The sequence below is a fragment of the Lissotriton helveticus genome, chromosome 2_1 (assembly GCF_964261635.1).
Source record: "Lissotriton helveticus chromosome 2_1, aLisHel1.1, whole genome shotgun sequence".
NCBI lineage: Eukaryota > Metazoa > Chordata > Amphibia > Caudata > Salamandridae > Lissotriton > Lissotriton helveticus.
Genome location: NC_136059.1, coordinates 1877348990 through 1877372941, shown reverse-complemented (window position 1 = coordinate 1877372941; position 23952 = coordinate 1877348990). Strand labels below are relative to the sequence as shown.

At 40.5% G+C, this 23952-nt stretch overlaps 1 protein-coding gene across 2 annotated transcripts in view; it reads left to right on the top strand.

Moving 5' to 3' along the window:
• ABHD18 (abhydrolase domain containing 18) overlaps positions 1 to 23952 on the top strand; it is a 176740-nt gene that overhangs the window by 8674 nt on the left and 144114 nt on the right. For both annotated transcript variants that reach the window (XM_078676794.1, XM_078676795.1), the window contains exon 2: positions 10214 to 10322. In XM_078676794.1, coding sequence (XP_078532920.1) covers positions 10231 to 10322 — 92 coding nt within the window. In that variant the 5' untranslated portion in view covers positions 10214 to 10230. The remainder of the gene's footprint in view (positions 1 to 10213; positions 10323 to 23952) is intronic.

Genomic DNA, 23952 nt, shown 5'->3' with positions numbered 1-23952 from the left:
AGAACAGTTTGAGTTTTGTTTTTAAAGTCTCAGACCTAGCTTCATAAATGGACTTTGCATAGAACCATGAAGACCGTATGGGCAAATCAGTTTGCCAGTGCAATGACAGTGGTGAAGCTGCGGAGTTTAGTTTGAGTTACAGCAAGCAGCAGCTTAGGTTCTGCGTTCTGAATGATCTGAATTCAACATCTACTACTTTTATCTAAACCCAGATAGAGTATCTTGCCATAGACCAGGCAAGGACTGATTACCAACTTTAACTGCGGTGGTACATCCCTCATAGGTCGAGCACAGTCAGATGTTTCTTAGCAGTGTTGAAAGTAATGAGTAATTCAGGGCAGAGGTCTGATACATAAGGGAGCTGGGGCCCACATTTTTATCCAAAGGCAGTACTGCCTAAAGCATAAGCTCCTGTTTCCATTGCCCTGAATTCATAAGTCCAAAAATATGCCCCCCACCTCAATAGAATTACTTTTCTTTTTTGCCGAATTTAACTTCAGCTGGTTATATCTTATCCAGGCACTGATTACTAACACACATTTGTGGAACCTTTCACTGATTACTTCTTTGTATAGTATGCTGAAGTTGTATATTGAAAAACACTAGTATTTAATTATATATTCCTATATTTTTACCCATGTCAACTTCTCCCTCCCCAGGACTTCTTCCACATCTGTGTGTGCAGGTACTTCCTCATGTATTGTTGCGAATGTTATGAACATTCCATGGCTATTGGAGCGAAAAATATTTGCTCTCCTATTATGTGAAAATCTTCTTTTACTTGCCTCATTATTACACATACCCGCGTTCAGATGGCAAAATACACATAGATGATGGACGGAATGCAGAGCAAATCAAACATTCACCCCAGTCAAGAGATCTGGGTTAAGTTTATCGTTCTTTTGCTTACCATGCCACTCCAGTTTAGACCCAGCCATATGCAAATTAGTAGTGACCCTGTGCCTTATGGGAACAGTCCAGCTCGAACTGCCAAGCCAGGACCTCCCTGGACTGGAAACAAGCATCCTAGGACCGGTTTCAGGGCATCACCCCTCATCGCCCTAAGTTGGCGGGGTATGCCCAGACTTGGGTCCCTTGCTTACTTTGCCACTGGATTCAAGCTAGCTTGACTGATGAGGGGTGTTATCTCAAAACCGGTTCCAGGATGCTTTATCTGGTCCAGGGAAGACCTGGCTTGGCAGTTCGACTGGATTGTTCCCATGAAGGACAGGGTCAAGACTGATTTGCATGTGACTAGGTCTGAACTGGGGCGGTGAAGTGAGCTAAAGAACGATAATAGATTCAACCCAGATCTGAGACTAGGGGTGAGTGTCTGAAAAGTTTCGGCGCTCCGTCCATCATCGCCTTGTGTTTGCTTTGTTCGCTTCAGATGGCGCATATGCTGGATATGCATGAAAAAATGTTGCAGTGGGCTTGGATCGGTCTGACCAGTTTCACTATGTAGGTATGAAATGGGTTAAATGACAGGGTTAAGCCCTGCGAAACTTCACATGCACTTAGGAGAAACAGGGAGGAATGATTTATTGTGGTCTTCCCATTATAAATGCCCCCAAACCAGTTCATGGCCGTGTTGTCATTGCCTCTAACTTGGGACGTAATCAGAATAATCTGGTGATGGTCAATGTCGAATGCTAGTGATGAATCCCAAAAAATGTTGGGCACTGACACCAACGAGATATGTGATCTTATAAGGATTATCCAGCACCAAAACAAGGACAGATTCCGGTCATGATGGGGTGAAAGGTGATTTGAAAGCTGTAGAGAAAACCTCTAGCCTCAAGTGACCTTAAAATCATTTTCTTTTCCAGTATCAGATTGTGTACAGTGGGCAGGCAGATGACTATACAAATCATTTCAGACAGCAATTTGATTTAATAAGCAGCACCTAGTTATTGAAAGGGGACTTTGTTGTTTAGGAATCAGCACGTGCCTTTATGCAGTACATATTATAGCTTCAGACATTCCTGGGTGATTAAAAACATTTTCCTGATGACTTCCTCTGGACATCCTGAGCAACATTAGAAAATGATGACTACTTTTGGACATTTGGTATCAATGTCAACTTTTCTTTGTTCCAGTATTATCCATCTTCCAATCTCATAAGATCCTTCTTCTTATGTGTTACTTTTTGGGGCAAGAAAAAACGAGAATTTTTCCACGTGCCATCTGAAGGTAACTTGGCTCTCCTCATGTCTCCCATTTCCAAATGCTGTTCATGAGTCTTCCTTCATACTTATCTTTTGCCCTTTTACTCTCCACACACACACCATGTAATAATTTTTCTGATAGCGTCTCTCTTTTCATCCACAACCTGTTAATTTCTTAAACAAGACAGTCTTCCTGTGAAAGAAAAAATTGTGAAACTTTGATGTCAGAATTGGGTGTGGTATGAATTGCCCACAACAGGTTCTTTAACTCCTTCATCAAATCTAACTCATTAACTATTGACAACTGAATGCAATTATCTATGGACAACTTAATGTTATCTTTAATCACCCGGTTACTCCACTCCACAAGACAATAGTTCCTTGGATGGTTTAAGGAAGTAGTGATGTGCTTGATACTACAATTATCCCAGAAAACCATAAGTTCTCTTGAGGTAAATTGTGATCCATTGCTAGAAACAATTTTGTTAAGTGTTCCTTCCCTAGGGAACACATGCTCCAAAAAGTCCTTCATGTTAGGCGTGGTGATGCTACTAATAAATTCAGCCTCTTGCTACCTCATATAATAGTCGACGACTACTATAGCATATTTGGAACTGCCTTTTAGAACACTCAATGGACCAATTATGTAAATAGCTAATTTGGGTCACACATCCGATACAGGAATTGGGCTAATCAGACTAGGCGCAGTGACCTGATACTTATCACTGGCAGCACACAGCATTCGTTGTCTCCCAGACTGTTCAACCTTTCCATCCAAACTAGGTCACCAGAACACATTTCTTATCATTCTCTTCTTAACACACATTGCAATGTGCCCCCTCATTCATGATCTCCACCACTTTAATTATGAGTGTCTTTGGTACCACCACGGTGTCCAACCTTCTAAAAGTCACTTTAACTATAGGCATTTTGGGTGCAATGTTCCTAGAGGCATCTACTAAAGAATCTGACATTAGTTTAAGAAAGTTTTATTTTGTTTAAGCCAACTGTTTTAAACCTTTTCCGTCAGAGCCTTAATAGTTTCATTGTGATCCAACACTGATAGCCACTCAAATTCTGAAATTGCACCTTAGTGGTATACATCAACTCACTAATCATAATGTTTTTGATACATTGTATATATTTGATAAGACAACAAACCTCTTGTGATTTGGATTGTAATTATCCTCCTCTTTTTATGGTGGATCAGCTCGTGGTTTATGATCCACCCAGTGGTGAATTCAGATCTCCATAATAGTTGGTAAAAATAATTGACACCCCACCAACAGACCGCCAAAGCTTCTTGTTCCATTATGGAATGCAATGGTTACCAGACTCCGACTGGTAAAAGTAACCATTTCATCCGTACCATTTTTCTTCAAATGAATACCATGCCTAAACCATGTTGATAGGCATCTGTAACTACCACACTTGGATATCTAGTTTCAAATGGTTTCAGTGGAATAGTTTTTGTGTTATATATGTGTGTGTGTGATATATCTATATATATTTTTTTTTTCTCCCATGAGTGCTCCGTGCCTGTTTTTGAGCTTTTCGTTACCTTTATGTGATTCACCCTCACGCTGCCAGGCCAAAGCACCTGTCCTTAGTTAAGCAGCTGGGTGAAACCCTAGAGCTTATGAATTACTGCCAGAACTGCCATTGCCAAACTGTAATGCCATCCTATCAACCTAGATGGTTTTCAATTATTTAATTGAAGGTATGCAGTCACACAGACAAAAACCTGTGGGAGTGTGTGCAATTCTAAAATCACGGAAGCAGCGAGGGACAGAGCGACTGTTGACATGGTATTTATGGCAGAAAATGCAAAAGAAAGGGCAGAAAAACAAGCAGCAAAGGCAGAACAGAGGGCAGGAAAATGGGCAGAAAAGTAAAAACAGAGCAGAAGAAGACCAAACAGAGGGCTTAAAAACAATGAAAGGAAAATTGAGGGCAGAAACAGGAAAGAAAGACAAGCAGAAAAAGAAAAAAAAGTTTTAAAAAAACACAGAAAAGGCAAAACCAAGTATAAAAATCAAGCAGGAAAGGCAAAATGGAGCAGAATAGGGCAAAGAGGAGGGCAGAAAAACAAGCAGGAAAGGCTAATCGAAGGGCTGAAAAATTAGTAGATAAAGGCAAAACAGGAGAGAAAAACCAGCAGAAAAGTTAAAACGGAGAGCTGAAGAGGCAAAACAGAAGGCAGAGAAAAAGCTGAAAAGGCAATACGGAGCAGGAGAGAGCAAAACACAAGGCAGAAAAATGAGCAGTGAAGGCAAAATGGAGGTCAGAAATGGCAACACATAGCGCAAAAAAATGAGCAGAAAGGGCAAAACAGAGCAAGAAACAAGCAGAGGGGGCACAGTGCGTAGCAGGTAGACTGACAGCAGAGGGTAGCGGACTACGAGCTAGCTGGACAAGAGAACTGTTGCAGGGGGAGCTGGCATGAGGATCTGCTTACTTTTTACAGAAATGAAACCTCCGTGCAAGCACTTACATATATAAACATGGCAGGTGCCCCAATTGAAGCTCCATTTCTGTAAAGGAAGAATGAGGAAAGGCAAAGCAAATGTGTTTATTTGGCAAATCCACATTGAAATACGATCCCAATCACAAATATGCTCAGACACTTTCACACACACTCCTAGACCCACTCAGGCACTCATGCACCCACTCATAGAACCACTCAGACACTCTCAGACACTCATTACTCATACACCTAATCACAGACCCACTCAGGCACTCATGCACCCACTCATAGAACCACTCAGACACTCTCAGACACTCATTACTCATACACCTAATCACAGACCCACTCAGACACGTACACCCACTCACAGACCCATTCAGACACTCATGCACCCATTTACAGAACCACTCAAACGCTTTCACACCCACTCACAGTCTAATTCAGACCTTTATAATTCATTAAAAAACATATGGTTATAGTATGTTATAGTCCAGAAATAGAATTAAAAAAAACATAGGAATTCACTGAAACAAGTCTAATGATGTTACAGTGACGTTATAGTTGGGCTCACATTTCACTCATACAAAACCATTGAAATTCAGCAGTTATAGTTACCTGAGCTAACTATAATAATGCCCACAAAATGCACTGCTCATAGTACATCGCTCATGACATGGTCCATGACATTACTGATGATATCACAGATGCCGTCTCAATTGACATCACTGATTACATCATCCGTTGATTGTGATTGTTTTCTAATAGGTTGTGCGTGTTAAACATATATACAAAGGTACAACAAATGTTAAATTAGTATACTTGTATAATTTGTATACTTTGTGTGCTACTAATGAGTGGTACTATTTCCAACATTGAGTGGCTGTATGGGTGAATAAGTGGGTGTGTGAGTGGCAGTATAGGTGAGTGGCTGCATGAGGAGTGACTGTGTTGCTGTATGGGTGAGTGGCTGCGTCTGTGAGTTGCTGTATTGGAGAGGAAATGTATGGGTGACTGGGTGGATGGGAGTGCTTGTATGGATGTGTGAATGTGTATGTAAGTGGTTGTGTGAGTGTGTGAGGGGTAGTATGGGTAACTGAGTGGCTGTTGAGAGGTATGGGGGAGTGAGTGGGTGTTTGGTTAAATGAGTTGGTGTGTGCTTGGCTGTATTGGAGAGCAAGTGTCTGTGTGAATGGATGTCTGGGTGAGTGTGTGGATGTGTGAGTGCTTGTATGGATGTGTGAATAGGTATGTAAGTGCTTGTATAGGTGAGTGAGTGACTGTGGTGAGAGTCCATATGGGTGGGTGTGTGACTGGCTGTATAGGTCAATACGTGGCTGTGTGAGTGGCTGTATGGGTGATTGACTGGTTGGATGAGTAGCTTTATAAGTGAGTGGTTATGTGAGTAACTGAGTGAGTGGGTGTCTGAGTGGCTCTATGGATGAGTGAGTTGTGCGAGTACTTGTATGGGTCTGTGAGTGGTTGTGTGGGTTTGTAAGTGGGTGTATGATAGGTTGTATAGGGCTATGAGTGGGTGTATGAGAGGTTCGATGCGGCTGTTTTTGCTGCATTTTGTAAAACAAAAAAACACCTTGAAATTGTACTGAGCACTGGCCCATTCCCTGTATTTTCGTCGAATAGACACAATATGAGGATGAATTGGATTGCTAGTGTGGAAGTCGGTCGCTACCCCAACTCGAGCTCGCCGCAATTAAGAGGCTTGGAATACCAGCGACACCTTGGCTTTTATATATATATATAATTTTTTTAAACCAAATTATCCATGCACTCTTGACTCCACACAACTTTAATTCTTATTCAACAAACCCCACAACGTATATGTCCCATAAAAGACCTTGACTGAACCAGAGTTTCCTTATTCAGATAGTTTGTGAACAAAATATTCAACAGTTTGAACTCCAAATTTGCACTGTTATGCTTTTAATGTAACACTTCTCCTGAAGTATGGATAAAATGAGCTCTAACTTACTATCATGACTGTCCTTTCCTCTGCACACACCAGCATATCATCTTGGAAGCAAGTCAGCCCCTCTACTTCTCTAAAACATGCCCACTTATTGATGGAAAGCAATAGACGCCAACCAGAAAGGCATCTGTTTGAAACAGAATACCCCTTCAGGAATGACAAAATTTGTCAGGTGATGAGAATCCTGATGTAAAATAATTTGATGGTATGCTGAGGCCATGTCTAAGGTGGATAAGAGACTAGCCCCTTGAGGCATGTAAGCATTTCTATAGTGTTTGGCAAGGTATGCCTGTCTACCCAATTCCTGGACTTAAGGTCCCTAAGTTATAACACATTCTGAAAGTGCCATTGGCCTTATGTATTAAAAATACTGGTGAAATCGACTCCAATTCTTATATAGACTCTATCTTGGACACAAAGTTTGTCCAACTCTTTGAGGAATTCAGGTTTAACCACCAGTGGCACCTGTCTAACCTTATGCAGCACAGGCTTAGCATCTGATTTAAGCAGAATTTTGTTCTGGAACCCTGTTTATCTTGCCCAGATTATATGTGAACAACGTGCATAACTGTTTTCTCCTAGTCCTAAACTTTTCCTGGAATTAGTTCCAAACACATAATGACTCTCATATGGCTGGAATTCAAGCCTTTCAATGTGTCCTTATGATCACTGCCGTTCACCAAATTATTATGTTCCCCTTTTTCACATTTGCATACCTTAGCAACAAGCCCCTCCCCCCCTTAAAAAAACATTTTATCCAAACTTTGTTGATAACTGGGCAAAGTGGAGACTTTCCGAAATTGTTGTTTCCAGCTCATGTATAAAATGTCACATTCTTGGCAGTGATAGAATTTGAGTGTTTCTTTGGTTTGGATTTAGTAGAACTAGCTACAGCATGCAGTGAAGAAACTTCTTGAGAAAGTAACATTTCCACCAAGTAAGATGCAGTGCTCTCAATATCCTCTGCAATTTCCACAGCTTTATTTAAAATCCGGTTGGACCTAGTCATTGGTGTTTTTGACGATTTGATCTCCACTCAGATCTTCTTCAAAATACATGTTGAAGTAAGAGTTCTTAGTGCACTTACAAAGCTTTGAATGGGTTCCCCTGGAAGTTTGTCTCCTATAGAAATAATATTTTTATGAGATTTGTAACTAATATCCAAAATCCAAATTGAAGATTCATATTCATGCTCAACATCTCCTACTCTCATCAGGGAGGTGCTTTAGAATTGTTCTGCCTTAGGTGCCTAGGCAGTGCCTCAATGAAGCATATTGTTTTATTCTGTCTCCCCTTCAATGGCATCAAAAGAAGCCTCAAATCCTTCTTTTAATTGTTCCCAGTCTACTGCTGGTAGACCTGGACCAGGCTGAAATGAAGGTGAGGCAATTGTTTTGTTGCATAGTCAATATGTTGCTGCACAAACCTGCTTAAGATGGTCTAAATAAAAGGATACATTTGTCCAGTAATAACACATACAGCTAGATTTCCCGTTGCATGCGCTGTAAACATTATCGATAAATCTTGTGAAGTAAGGAAACTACACCTGTAATGAGTAAAATATTCTGAGAACCAGTAGAAACAAATAAGGATTCTTTTGATACTCTGGTTTGCACATCACTGTGTAGAAAGTGGTGAGCATGATACAAGGTGAATACACAATAAGTGTACCAATGAAAGAAGTACGGATCTAAGGTTAACAATAAGAAAAGGGTGTGCACATCAATGTGTATGTTACCTCAATCTTAATAAAGATTTGTCAGTTAAAAGTTTACTAAAGTGATAGGGCAGAGAAATTTGCATGCCAAATTGGACTTGAACTTTTCACAGTCCAACACATTGGGCTGTAGTGTGCATTATGCTTGCTTACTGCTTTGCTAGGAACCTCAGAACTCACTTTGACTGAAAACCACAATTCGATGTGATACGCGTAGAAATTATGATGTATGTGGCATTGCTGTTCACCAGCTGTTAAGCTGAAGGGCACAGGTCTGCTAGTTCTTTAACTAAGCAGAATGAATTTCTGACCAATAAATGGCGTACAGGAAGCAGGAGTCTCACAAATGGTGGAACAAGGTTGTGACACCTCACCAGAGGAAGGCCCACTTCAGTGCCGCGCCTGCATAGAAAACGTTCAGGCCGCGTAAGTTCATACCAAACTGAGGGTTCCTGTGAATCCAAAGACAGAGCTCAGGGGGAAACATCCTTTACAACGAAACTTTTACCACGCAGTACCTTTACAACGCAGGTATTACAACGCAAGTCGTTACAACGACTTGCGCTGGAGGATGCTGTAGGATAGGGAATAGTTTAATTTACTATCCAACACCTTCCCTACTATCCACAGGGGACTGGAGTTGGAATAATAAATTAAACTATCCACTATCCAGCGCCCCCCAACGCAAGTCGTTGTAACTACTTGCGTTTTAATACCTGCATTGTAAAGGCATGCGTGGTAAAAGCATGCGTTGTAACGACATACATCCGAGCTCAGGTGCTCAGTTAGGAACGTGGATTCTCCAGCACCACTACATCCGACGGCTCTGACTCTTCTGCCTCTCGCCGCCAATGAAAAGATACACCAAACTGCACAGACGTTGTGACTGGTTTACTAAAAGCTCAATAAAGCTACTGTCAGGTCAGCAGGAAACATAGCAACAGCCCTCGGCTATTTGAAAAGAAGCATTCTAAACAAATACACAGAGAATCCTTACTATGACGTAACTGTATTCTACAAGACACAATAGGTGGCATTGGTCCTATAAGGATCAAGAATAGTCTCAGTAAGGAGGGACAGAAGACAGTTTTGAAGAAGTATTCTCCTCTTTCCACATCCCACCTGATTCCTAGCTTCTTCGTATCCTTTCTTTCCCATTCTCCTATTTGCCCTGCCTTTTCTCTAGCCACTTTATCTCCTCCCTTCCTTCTATTCTCTCCTCTTTTTCCCTTCCTTTCTTCTTCACCCACTCTTACTCCTCTGCTAATGCTAACAGAAGAACTCCAGGAATGCAAGTCTATACCTTCTATCCTTGAGCCCATATTGGTTTCATTGACTTGGCAGTTTAGGGCACCTGGCCTTTGTTGTTTTGTTCTTTTATCACTGTCTGTAGCTCACTTTTCATCCGCATTGGAAGCAGCCTATGAGACGGAGGGAGGAATAAATGCCTGTTAAATGTGAGTTAATGTGTGTTTTTACTAGGTTTCAACATCAGTTTACATAGATATCCTATGACTGATCATAATAGTGTCTGCGGATAATCAAAGACTTTGGCAATGGCTTATGAACGTATAGGCACATTCCTCAAAGGGTCCATCCTGTAAAGTTTTGTTTCACATTTCTGCATTCCAGCAACAAGGATTCCATTATGCCTCTTTCACGTCTGCTTGATGTTAATCTCTTTTATGACACTATTGGATAGCACCTTTACATTCAAAGTTGCACTGTACACCATAATAGGGTGCACATTTTGAAATGCATTTTGCAAAGGTTGTACGTGAGGGAAGCATTTTCTCCCCTCTGCTTTCACCTTAATGTAAGATCTGCAAGGTTAATTTTATTCCTGCTTTAAACATATGTTTATTATCTTATTTTAGTGGTATAACTGCTGCGAATGGGTGTGAGTAAGCTGGACCTGTTGTACAGGAAGCTTCTCCTTACCAAACTCTTCATTCGAGGATGGGGAAAACCAGACGACCTAAAACGGTATTGAACTACTTTTTACTCTTCTCAAATGATTTGCGATGTGCTGTAGACCTATTTCCTTGATTTCTCCTACTCACCCTTTAAGTCATAAACTTCATGTGTCTCCTTTGTCTTTGACCTGAAAATCCTGCATTGTGGTGCATATTGTGACGCTCCAACTTAATTAACATTAAGGATAAATAGTCCATTCACAGGAAAGAGAGAATCCAGTGCTCAAATATTTGGCCAAGACCATTAAAGAAAAATATGCACAACTAGGCTTCTTCCACTTCTCAGTTTGTAAATGTATTCAAATATTGCAGTTGTCATTACAGAAAGTCTGATAAAACTGTTAGTCTCTAATCTCATTTGCAGTCTCAAATTTGCATTATAGTACTATAGAAAGCGAATGTTAGAATCAAAAGCCAATTCATTAATACAATGCAATAGTGCAATGTGCCTTTATGAACTTTAGCAGCCACAACATATATTTTAAATAGTCAAATTTTTAATATCAAGCCCTAATACAGAAACACCACACAGCATTTAGCCCTTTCTAACCAAGCAGTTTATCCAAATAACATAATGTTTAACAAAACTTTATAATAATTCAGGCAAAAACGTCACACAATTTCATGGCATAACATTACGTAATGGACTGTTCTGCACATTCATTCTGCACACAACATTGTAATGTTTCAAAACACATCCCTTCGGCCGAGAAAGCTTGAGAAAAGTTACTTTAAATGTGCAGAGATTGTGGTTGCAGCTGAATTACCATATTCTGCAAATCAATAAAAAACAATGCAACCAGAATGTCGTCCACGTCCTCCTTTCTCTTGTCAACAGCATCTTCTTCCTTTGTCAGTTGCCTCATTGTCTTCTTGTTGCTCCTCTGATTAAATTCAAAAACCTTAACACAAACCGAGCCACAGAACGAAACATTAAGAAAACACTCATTCTAACTAGACTTATTATTACTATTGAAACTGCAGTCCTCACTAATATAGCTTTACCTATCCCAATATTCCATGAACCTGTAATTTCAAAGATTCTAGGTTCTCCTAATAGGTGGGTAGTCAGGTCATCAACATCATTAATAATACTCCCACTATTATCTGGATTATTACACTGGGAGTGACTCACAAAAGGTACATTTATTTAGTGTAAGTTTACTTTTTTTGTTATTCAGAAACTACAAGTTGATAGTAAAATACGAAGTGGAGACTCCGCAGTCGGTGTGGAGAATTCCACACATAAATAGACCTGTCCTAGAGCAGTTGTAAACTTACTATTAACATGTAGTTTGTGAATACTAAAAAGAGTGAACTTGGTGTAGCTTTACTTTTGAGGATTATATTAGGCCCTGTGCATCTCCTCATTAATCGTAGTTAAACCACCTGCTGGGCTGCCTGCCAAATTCTCTACTAAAGTTGGCATTTCCCTAATCTATGCATCATTCACAGCAATCCATACAGAAGAAATCAAAACGCCAAACACTTATAGTATTTTTTGACCTGCACTTTCTCTTTTCAATCAAACTATTTACTTGACATTTACATTTTAGGAAAAACTAAAGCGAAATAACGGGAACCTGTCCAATCTTATGGAAGAGTAAAATAAACTGATTTGTTGTAAAGATAATAAACGCCTCTAAACAGAAGATCAACAATACCTATCATAACATCTGTCTATAATAAATAAAATATAAACACGCGCACTATTCCATATCACAACTGAACTATCATATACACTATATTTAATTTTTATCATACACACACTCCATTTCTTATCTGTGCAGATTATAAGACAAGGATATATTTGTGACTTTTTAATCACAGTCTTTTCTCTTGAATCAACTCTCTTCTTTTAAAGCCGTCAACCTATATTGCTATATGTTCTTGTTATAGTCTTTAATAAAGTTGCACGCTAGATCAGTCGGTCAACACACATTCTGTATGTTAACACTTACAGTGTTAGAATTATGAAACTTTATATGGCTTCTAAAAATTTCAGCTGCTTTACATTTTCTAATAGTAGGTTATGGATCTATTGGAACATCATAATCTACATTAGCTTCTAAATAATTCTGGTCCATTATAATATACAAATTATGAAAATACATTTGACATAGGTAACTGCGTATGAGTCGCACCTTCTGAAGCAGATGTGGGAAGTGGGTACAAATTCAACAACCAGACATTCATTATGTCTATTATTTTTCAAAAAATCGATAAAATAATTCTATTCAAAATCTTTATCTTAGCTATTGCTATGTTGTAAATTGTGAAGCTTGGTAGTATTCAGATATATTGCGCTACTAGTAGTGTTTGGGGAATACCAATCAGGAGAGTATATATGAACTAAGACACCAATAAGCGCAGCAGAAATAAGAATTGCTATCATTTATTGGAAAGCCATGCATATCTTCTCTTTTCTTTGACTGCAAAGAATAGAAGAAAATGTGTTAATTTCTTTTCAAAATGTGATCTTCAAATGCAAAAATTGCAAAGTCCAAAATGTAATCAGTGGTTAGGTTTTAAAAAACTAACTTATCGAAAATAAAAATTCTATAAAGAAAAGTCTTTCAGAAGACCACTGTTCACTTGTTCATCTGGAACATATTCAGCATTGATCATTTCTCAGACAGTTACTACTCCAGAGTGCCTCTTGGGAATCTTCTAATCAAAAACCTTTAACTTCTTGTTTCTTCTATCCGATTCAATGTTTGTCAGGTATGCCCATTCAGAAGCTATGCACCTCTTGTTTGAAACCCTCTCCCTTGTGCTACTTATTGTTATTCCTCCCTCTGAGTCTCCAGTGTTCACTTCGATCTCTTTGTCAATGCCACTTTTGACTGTCTCCGCTAATATCACACCCGTTTATTCAGGATCTTCTTGTACTGCTCTATTTTTCTCTCACTTTCAGACCAGTGAGCTTCAGGTTAATCCGCTTAATTCAAGCTTCCATATTGATTTGCTTCTGCTTGATTTGCTACTTTTTGGTGTGCTCAAATTTGTATTCTCCCACCACTGGAGCCAAGTATTAAACGATTTTAATGGCTTGTTTTATCGTCTTTTCATCAGCAGCACCCACTCTCTGAGAAATGCGTAGATCAAATACAGCAAACCTCTACACTTCACAGCAGTGTTCCTCACCAAGATCACCTGCTAGGGGCCCTTCCAGCGTGTTTCATGACAATTTCTCCTTGCATGTTTCTTTATCAGGACCCAATCACCTGGTTCCAGATCCTGATATAACTCTAGGTGCAGAAGGTGTAGTAAGTTGCCCCTGTTGAGAGAGAGAGAGAGAGAGCGAGCTAGTGTCAGCTAGGCTCCTGCATCTATCCAAGATCAAATCATCAGTAAAATTAATTTGAGCTGCAGAAGCGATTCCATGAAGTCTCATAGACCTCACAATGAGCATCTCATAGGCCCTCAATCCTGTTTTCTTATTAGGAGTTTAACAATACCAAATTAAGTGCATCTGGCCATTTCAGAGAAGTTGAAATAAAAGTTTTGCACGTTTATTTTTAACCGATCAATTGTATCAACTACTCCTGATGCTTCTGGATGAAATCTACAATGGAACATCTGATCATTACTCAGTGCTGCATGCAAAACTCTCCTGGTCTCATTCTTAAAAAGTCCGCCCTTGCCTGACCTAATAGATGTTTGCATTCCAAATCTAGAGATCAACTCACTCCCAAAAACATTTTACTACAATTAGTGCATCACACGACTTTGCTGGATGTGCCTCAGTCCATTTTGAAAACAGGCAGATTATAACTAATATGTACCTCTAACCATTTCATGGTGGCATCTCTACAAAATCAGTTTGTAGCGTAGTAAAGGGACCTATTGTTTTCCCGACATGGTTCATTGTAACACACATTTTTGTTTCCATATTTTTCTGGCACGCTATACATTTCTGACCGCAATCCCCGCAGCTGTTCTGAAATGAGAATTAATCCAATAAGTATTAACAGACTCACCATCCCACATGTGTAGGTCTATCAAAATGTCTTACTGTGATAACTTGGGTTGTTGGTTGAGGCGGGTGTGAGCCCTTCTCAAGCAACAGCCCAAATCCCTGTCAGGGTGAACCACAAACAGTCACTAAATTACCCTGTGCTTATCCCTCTGGTAGTTTGAACAAAAGCAATCAGATTGAACTTAGAGTACATTTAAATAAATTATTTGACACCAAAATGTCAAAATCCCAATTAGTAGAACTGGAGTTATGGATTTTAAAGTTTAAAATGAAAACTAGTGCCCAACTGCTGAAATCTAGTCGCACAAGTTGGGGCAAAGTCAAAAGTTATGGCCAACTATAATGAACCAAGGTTCGATCCACAAAGGGGATTGGGCCCAGTCTCTGCTTACATTTGGAGTTGGAAGAAATTTCAGGTAAAAATGTCTAAGAAGGTAAAGGTCAGCGGGGCGAGGCAGCTGGCATTGTCTGAGGAGAAGGAGGTGTCATCATCGGGGAGCTGTTGGAGGAAGTTACAGTGAAAATTGTTTGGATTAAGTCTCTTTTTTGGAAGTCGAAAATCTTCAGCAAGACAAAGCTGCAAGGTATTGCCAATGGGCCTCCACGAGGCCGGATGCCCCTTCTGCGAGGACCCGCTGAACAGGATTTGCTGCTGCGGAGAAGAGCGTATTGGGAGTTGTAGTGATGTCAGACCGACCGGTGATACACCTTGGGCAGATCAACGAGCAGGAATGTCCTGGTTTCCTCTCTGTTCTCAAAGCACTTTTTGGCAGAAATGTTCCCAGTTTTGGATTTGGGTTGTCTGGGTATTTTTAGCACCACTTTGAAGAGTCCGTGACTAGAGAGGAAGCACTTATAGGGGTCAGGACTCGCTAAGGCGGTGGAGAAGTGTGGCTCAATGGTTAGAGCGGCAGACCCTGATGCTGAGGTCTGGCCCGGGACCAGGGTTCGATTCCCGCCTCGGCGGGTCTTGGGCTCAATTTCCCCGGACCTGATAATTCTCGCCTCGGTGCCTAGTCTAATCATGGGTCCCACTCTGTGACTCTGGGCAATAGCTTGCTTAATCTCCACAACGGCCCCAGCAGCGCTGTGGATGCCTGGCTTCACCTTGGGGGTGCCCAGGAGTGGACATTTCATAGGAAAGCCAGGATGGGTTCCGCAGCGGTATGAATACAGCGCTACGAGGCCTCCGGGTAGAAGTGCGCTATATAAAATACAAACATTTACATTACAAGGCCGGGTCCAGGTGCGGGATCAATATTCGTAGAGACTTATCTGTCTCTAAGGCTCTGATCAGGAGGCCAAACAACTAGCCCTTTGAGATACTCTAGAATACGTGGATTCAAGATTTAGGGCAGGGCTGGAGCTGCAGGGCAGCATCAAAGTATACCTCATGCCCACTTTGAAGTAGAAGAAACGTCTGGAGACCCCCCACCCCCCCCCCCCCCCCACCCTTGAACTGTCTTGAACGTCCTGCCTCCCTGTCCGGGGCAGCCTGGCTACAGAGACAAATGGAAAGTGTGAAGTTCTTTGTGTGCGTAAGAGGCAGAGTTCATTGAAGTGCAAGTGGGGCTGCTCACAGATCCGGCTCCTCCATTCTGCCTTAGATGGCCCATTCAGACACCCATAGTCTCTTTATTGTGTGGCTCTCTGGGAGGAATATACAAAGGCCGACTGCCGCCCACACCTAGTCTTGTGACCCAGAAAAAGGCGGCAGGCACCAAATAGCTAGGCCACAAACATACCACCTTTTCTAAAAGTGGCATTTTTAGAAATGCGACTTAAAATAAAACTTTACCATTAAAGAGAGTTTTAAATTACATGTCCTCAGACACCAAGCTTGACTTTCTTAGCTGCTTCCAATAAAAAGCTAGCACTTGTTAAATGTAATAAGGTAACCCAATGTTATCCCATTGGAGAAGTAGGCCTTATAGTAATGAAAAACACATTTGTGAGTTTTTCACTACCAGGACTTGTAAAACTTGAAATTACACGCCCAACTTTTTAATTGTAATAGACCGCACCCTATGGGCTGTTTAGGGTCTACCGTAGGGATGATTTATATGTAATTAAAGGTGAGTTTTGTGCTTGGGAAGTCACATTGGTTGTTTAAAACTGCTGGCAGGGTGCAATGGTAGGCCTGGGATGTGTTTTAAAATGATACTTAAGTGGGTAGCACAATAAGTGCTTCAGCCCACTACTAGCATTTAATTTATCCTCTGGGTATATGGTATGCCACTTTAATAAGTAAATTAAATATGCCAATCCAGTGTAGAAAAATGTTACCAAATTGTAAGGAGTGAGCACAAGAAGTTTAGCACTGGTTAGCAGTCGTAAAGTGCACAGAGCACTAAGGCCAACAAAAACGAATTCAGAAAAATAGCAAGGGTGAAGGCAGAACTTTTGGGGTAAACCATCCTAAGGCTGACCGGTCTAACATTTACCATCTGCCATAGCAGGGAATTTGGCAAGCCAAATGTTAGGTTATAAATTTTTAAAGCGCGCAGTTGCTCCGAATGGAGCGTCCCTGAACTAGGATTGCAGTAACCACCATAGTGATGATAGGAGGAGAAAGGGGAACCGGAACCTGACCAGTAAGGTAAGGTTAAAAAAGAAACCAATGAGGTTAGAGTCTAAACAACCAAGTTTTAAGTTTCTTCCTAAACTCTTCCCAATGGGTTCTTGTTTCCGTTGGAGAGGTAGAGTGTTCCACAGTTTAGATGCTCGAAAGATAAAGGAAGAGCCACTCAGATGGGTTCTTTTTATGACGGGCACTGTTGCCAGCACTGTTGCCAGCATGGATTCTGATGATCGTTGTTGCCTACTGGGTTGGTAGGGTTTGGGGAGTGGGAAAAGATAACAAGGGCCTTTGTCATTAAGGATCCCGTGGTAAAATCACTTAGCCTTAAAGAAGATTCTTTTCCTCAAAGGTAACCAGTGAAGATTGTCCAGGGCTGGGCTGACTGGTGCACGCCTCTGGAGTTTCAGCAGAAGGCGTGCTACAGCATTCTTCACTCTAAAGTCTATTCAATCTGCCCCAAGTGGCTCCAATGTAAAGTATGTTACTGTTGTCCAGTTAGGGCATGACAAGAGTTTGGACAACAGTTTTCCTGGTCGATATAGGCAGAAGAGCCATCATTTTGGTCAGAATTTTATGAGTGGCAAAACATTTTCCCGTTTCACAGGAAACTTGGCTCTCAAAGGTAAGATTGGAGTCAAACAGGAAGCCTAGGTTTTTTTTACTTTGGGTTTGGGATCTGGAGTTGGGCCACGTTCTGTTGGCCACCATGATAAGGACCAAACTGAAGTTTTCCCGACAAAGAATACCTCAGGTTTATTAGCATTCAGCTTAAGGCAGCTCATGTTCATCCATTCTGTGAGATCCCTCAGGCAGGATCAGAAATTGGGTGCAGCTCCTTCCTCCTCCTGGGCGAGTGTGACAATATGCTGCGTATCATCAGCATTGGACACCATGGTGACATTGTGTTTTCTTGATGACATCTGCCAGGGGGCGCTTCTAGAGATTGAACAACGTAGGGCTCAAAATCGAGCCTTGAGGCTCCCCTGAGCTAGGGAAAGAAGTTCAGAGGCGAAGGGAGTCTGCACAATTTGAACTGTGCGATCACAAAGAAAGGAGGCCAGCCACTTTGAGTCTAGGCCCCTGATACAGTAGCTTTCAAGGCACTCTAGCAAAAGACGGTATAAAATGCTGCACTAAGGTTCAACATGATCAGGGCGGTCATTTGGCCGCGATCAGCACAGATTTTGAAAGACTCAGAGGCCTACAGTAAGGCTGATTGTGTGCTGTATTAGGCACAAAATCCTGAGTGTGAATCGTAAAGTAGGTTGTTTGAATCCATGAAACGAATCAGTTGAGCATTGATATGTTTCTCCACTACTTTAGAGAAAAAAGGGAGGAGCGAAATGGGCCGGAAATGTTCAGGTAGAGATGGCTTCGATGAAGGTTTTTTAAGAGGTTTTACGGTAGCATGCTCCACTTCGGGGGCACTATGCCAGTTGTGAAGGAGATCTTTAGTAAGTGCTCAATCTCGGTATGATTACCTCCATTCCCTGGATAAGGTTTCTCGGGGGAGCCGGATCCCCCCAACTCCTCATACCTCCCATCTGCCTTTTTCCTAATGGTTTCTTCATCCTGTTTACATCTTACAATTTCTCAGTTTTGTTCTCTTCATCTGGCATCTCCTTTGTAAATGTCTCAATTCGTCTAATGTTTGTATTGACACTCAAACAAAAGCAGTCTCAGATTCTTCAGATTTTTGTTTCCAATTTACAAACTAAATCGGCTGCTTATAAATTTCCTTGGACGTTTCTACAGCATGAGCCGTCCACAAATAAAACCAAATCAGTCCACTCGAATGATACATCTTGAAAATTTGCTCTTGGCTTAGCAAACAATGTTGTTACATCAAGGTACTCATGATCTTCCTGAATGTTCTCCTCATTGTCATCTTTTGGAAGTGGCAAAAGAGTTGCAGGATTTTAAATGGCACATCTTTTTATTTGAGCCTTTTGGTTCTAGAATTGTTAATTTTGCATTTGTCATATGTAGAGTTCTAGTTCGGGTCAGAAGGGTCTCCACTGAATGTGGCACTAATGCAATTACCATGTGATCCATGACAAGTGAATCATTCTGAGAAATGACAATATACATAGTTGCTACTGATCTCAAGCACCCAGGCAAAGCAGCAGCAATTGGCTCTAGCATTTTGGAAAAATGAGCAACAGGTCTTTTCCTATTGGCATGTTGTTGTGCAAAACGAAAGTAAGCATCCTTCTTTTTATGACAAAATAAATAAAACTCTTTGTTTTAAAATCTGGCATTCATAGAGGGGCTGATGTACACAAAGCATGTCTCAGCTCCTGGAAGGCTTACATATATTGTTCATCCCAGGGTACTGGATCTGTCACACCATTAGGTGTCGATCTCTGTAAATGTTTTGTAATTAAGGAAAAGTGGAGAACTCATTGACACTGATAGGAAACCATCCATTACTTCTGTGTGTGTTATTCTGTTTCTCCGAATCACAGAAATGCGATCTTTGGGCCCCATTCGAACTCCTTTTTGAATCTGCTGTTCTAGATGATAACATCTGTGCGGCAATACTGCAACTTTGTAGGTCGTCTTGTGCCTATTTATGAGCTAGATGATAAAGCATGCAGTGGTGTCCAACTTACATCCCTCTTTTGTTTTATCTGCAATCATCAATGTATTGCACCAAATCTGACTCGCAGGTAACTCTCAAAAGAGTCCATAAGTGAGATTCCTATCAGTCTCACTTGTGCAGGGACACCCTTTAGTCTACGGGTTCACAAAATGAGGACCATCACTGAAGTGGAATGAAACATAAGTTTATTATATCGCATGAGATGGCTGTCATACAGACACTACAAGAGCCTGAGAGGGAACGAACTAGAACATTTCCAAACCTGCCTTTTATACATTTTGGGTACCATAGGAATTCACCAAAAACCCCTTTGTCATGGTTACATCACACTTTCTATAACCCTCTTTAGCATTTTTACATAACGCTTACACAACCCCTTACGCAACCTTCTACACAATGTTTACATGCTGAACTGTTGAATCCTGATAAACCCCAACCCATGTCATCTTTGTAGATAGACAAGGGAGGTTACAGGCGCTTGTGGACTAACAGATTAGACATCTGTGCACATAGACCCTTCGGTAGGGCAGGGCTGCTTACTCTGACACGCGAGTATTATCATTACAACCAGCTTTCAGTGAACATGTAACTTCTGACTTTATAAAAAGTCCCCGCAGCAACACAAAAATGGGGGCTGGTTGACAAAATGGAAGAGGAGTAGAGGCTAACTTAACAGAATACCTTTTTTACCGTTCAACAGGAAAAAAATAGGTGACTCTGTATACCCTTATGGGATTTGTGCCCAAATGAATACCTTATCTTTAAATCTGAGCACTAAAAGATACTTGGCTAGCCTCTTGGAGATAAATGGAGAAAAGTGCAAAACACAAATCGATTACTGTGAACCACTCTGCATTTGCCGGAATATGAAACCAAATCACTGCTGGATTCGGTACCACGGTACAACATGGAAGTCCTATCTCATGAATCTTTCTAAGATCTTTTACTGTCCTCCACTTCCCTTTGGTTTTTCACAATCCCAGTGGAGGAGCATTACTTTCCAAAGCTTCGTACAAGATGCCCTGCTGCACCATCTTTTCAATCACAGGTGTAATCTCTTCCTCTGCTTCACGATAAAGTTTATATTGAGGAACGTGTGGATCCACTGCATCTGTCTTCATGGTAATCTGCACTGCCTTTGCACATCTAATGCGCCCAACATATTTTCCATTAAAATTCCAAACCTCTTTTCACCCACCGCCTGTCTTAAATCAGGCGGTGTGTTCTCTTTTGTGAGAACTGGAAATATACCATTTCTCATAGCCACTCATTTTATCTTGAACTCTACGACGGAGTCTTTTGTTAGAATGTAGACTCCATCCGGTGTACTATAAATTATGCGAAACACATCTCTACCCAATAGATCTACTGGACTATTTTCACTAATGTTAATTTACAGCTGAGCCTATTTTTTTAACTTGTTTATTTGAAATGTCTGCTACTTGGACGTCTTTGCCCCTGGAAGGGAAGGTCAGGAACTTCCACTGGTCTAACTCTGGAATGGGTAGCACCAGTATCAACCAAAAATGACACAGTATGGCCATTAACTACTACTTCTACAAAGGGGCCATTCTAGTATACCTCTAGAACTTCATCCAGCATGCAGTTGCTCCTCCACTCTAATCCACAGTCATTCTTCCTTACATTGTTCTTTCAGAACCCTGAAGAAACCTGCAAATTGTGGTAATTAATCACTTGAGGTTGAATTGCATTTTGTTGAAGCTAAACATTCTGTGGGAATTCTACTGTTCTATACTGAACTTGAGATTGAAGAGACAAAGGCATAGTTCTGTAGAACAGCTGCATGTTCTGCACAGGAGCCAGTGGGTTTGGGACCATTGACTAAGGTAGGTCAGGTAACCTATTCTGTTGCATAGAGTTCATTTGAGGCACCATTTGAGTCCCATTATCTTAAAGCTGTCCATTCAATTTCTCTTCCAGTGTCCCGCTTGATCCCATTTGTGACAAGCTCCAGACCTCAAAATACCATTGTTTACATTGTTATTAAAACCTCTTCCTCTACCTCAAACTTCCTCCAACTCTTAGAGGATCCTGCAATTGCGCACCACTTCCCTAAAGCATCAATCCTTGCCTTCCTTGTTGGAAGAATTCTGTGCCATCATCAATTTTTCCTTTGTCAATTTATATTTTAGACTCTTAATTATCACTACTATATATTGCATAAGCTAAAATCTCAACAAGTGACTTTGCTTGGCAGCACTGCTGAATCTAAGTACTGCATTTGGTCATTATCATAATTTGTTTTACCAATTAACCTGTTTCGTTGAAACAATTCCCTTCAAATGTTCAATAATTGTGGCATATTTATCCATAGCCAGCGAAGAGCGTTTATAACGCGACAGGCTCCTAAACGGTTCTTCATCTGACCACTTCACCATTATCTTGCATTCAATCCACAAATCCTTTGAAACTATGAAAGAAAATAATACATCCAAATCTTCTTAAAATACCTTTGATACAGTAACAATCCTATCCACTTCTGAATACCTTTTCTCAGGCTCCGCCCTAGGCTTTGAAAACTCTTTCGTAAAATGCTATAAATGATGTTTGCACCAGGGTAGCTGCAAATAAGCTGGACCATTGGCTCCTGGCACTTCTCTCACTGGCAGTTCTCGTTCAACAGCATCACACTAAGAATTGTTCACAACTCTGCTTCATTCTTCAGTGTCTTTGAAATCCATTCTCTCTTGTGTATTTCCACATCCTCTCAATCTCTGATTAATTTCACAATGTTTCTTAAATTTGCTTCCAACTGTAAAATTCTCTCCTTTCAAATTTCAACTTCTGTCATCACCATTATATAAGGCTTACAAATCCTCCTTTTGTGCAAATCCACACCAAATACACTAGCCACTATCTCCAGCTTCCCATATGGATGACAAGCTCGCTTTTCTGCTTACATTTTCAAAAAACACCCTTTCATCAAACGTCTATTTTGAAGCTGTATATTGCATTTTAATCTTGAACCTTTCTGATCATTTTTTGTTCCATTCCTCTGTAATACTCTAGATTCTGAGTTGCCATCTTCCTCATGACAACTCTGATTCTACAACCTTAATATAAGGTGGCTGTCTCCCTGTCAGCAATTCAGTCAACACCTCATCCTCTATCAGAATACAACCATCGTTTCTGAGGCTTCACTATGCCATGCCTTTTCTCTCAAGCACATTCCATCCAATCAGGAACAGCTTTACCAACCTGGCACTTCGACAGTTTCTGTTGTGCTTTCATATTGGCCCTAGTATCCCTTTCATTCAATGCTTCAAACTGTGCAAGTCTTTGTTGTGGAGTTGTAACAGTAAACAGGACAGAAATCAAACTCGCCACAGAAGTAGTAGTACTTCGAGGTGCTACGCAATCACGCATTGAGATAGTCATGAATTAAGCAAAGTAGATGATAGTGGCCTTGTGCTGGCTTAGTCTGAAAAAGTAACCCCACTGACTAATATTCTCAAATAACTCCGTACATTTATGGGGAGCGAAATATTAGACCATATTCAACAAAGATGTTATTAAAGTTAATATTAATTTGATATTTTTATTCAAAGTATATACACAGTAATTAACAATGCAATTTATTATCACACTGAAGCTTAATTTATAAAACATATTTAATTAGACAAGGAGTCATAAGATTAATTATCACTAATAATAACTACAGTTTAAGAAGGGAGACACATCAAGATAAGCTTTGACCAGCAACAACCTACCCTTGCCCTTGGAATAGTTCACCTTTAACCTGTGCACATAATATACTACCAATATTCCACCCTAGCTTATTCCACTCACAACTAGACAGTTAAAAACAGAATACTATCACACAACATGAAAGCAAACACAAACACACCCCATTGCAAAACTCATCGCGCTAGACACACCACATTATCATGAAGTCCTACTTGCCAATCCTTCCTGACAGAACCGCCAGATCACTTATCTGCCAGACTCCGACATGGGACCGAATTAACTGCAAAACTGTCCATCCTGTTCACGGATCTCCATCACAAGGATCTAATTATCTATTAAATAGCCCACTTAACATTAAAGAGGGTTAATATGGGAAAAGGGAGAATCCAGTGCTGACAAAACTCAGTCAAGACAATTAAAGAAAAATGTGCACAACTAGGATTCTATTAGTTCTTAGTCTGTAGAATTATTTAAATACCAAAGTAATCCTTACAGAACGTCCACTAAAAGCTGTTAGCCTCTAATGAATCTCATTTTCAGTTTCAAACGATCACAGAAAGCAACAATCGGAATACTTAATTAATGAATAATTGATAAAAACACTAATAGAATGTACCTTTAACAAATAAAGCAGTCAAATCAATATGACAAATAGTAAAAATTAATAATAACCCTAATGCAAACCCAACCCACAGCATCTAGCCCTCTCTAAATAACAAGCAGGCATTCCCAATGTCCTAATGTTTTTCAAAGCTTTATAATAA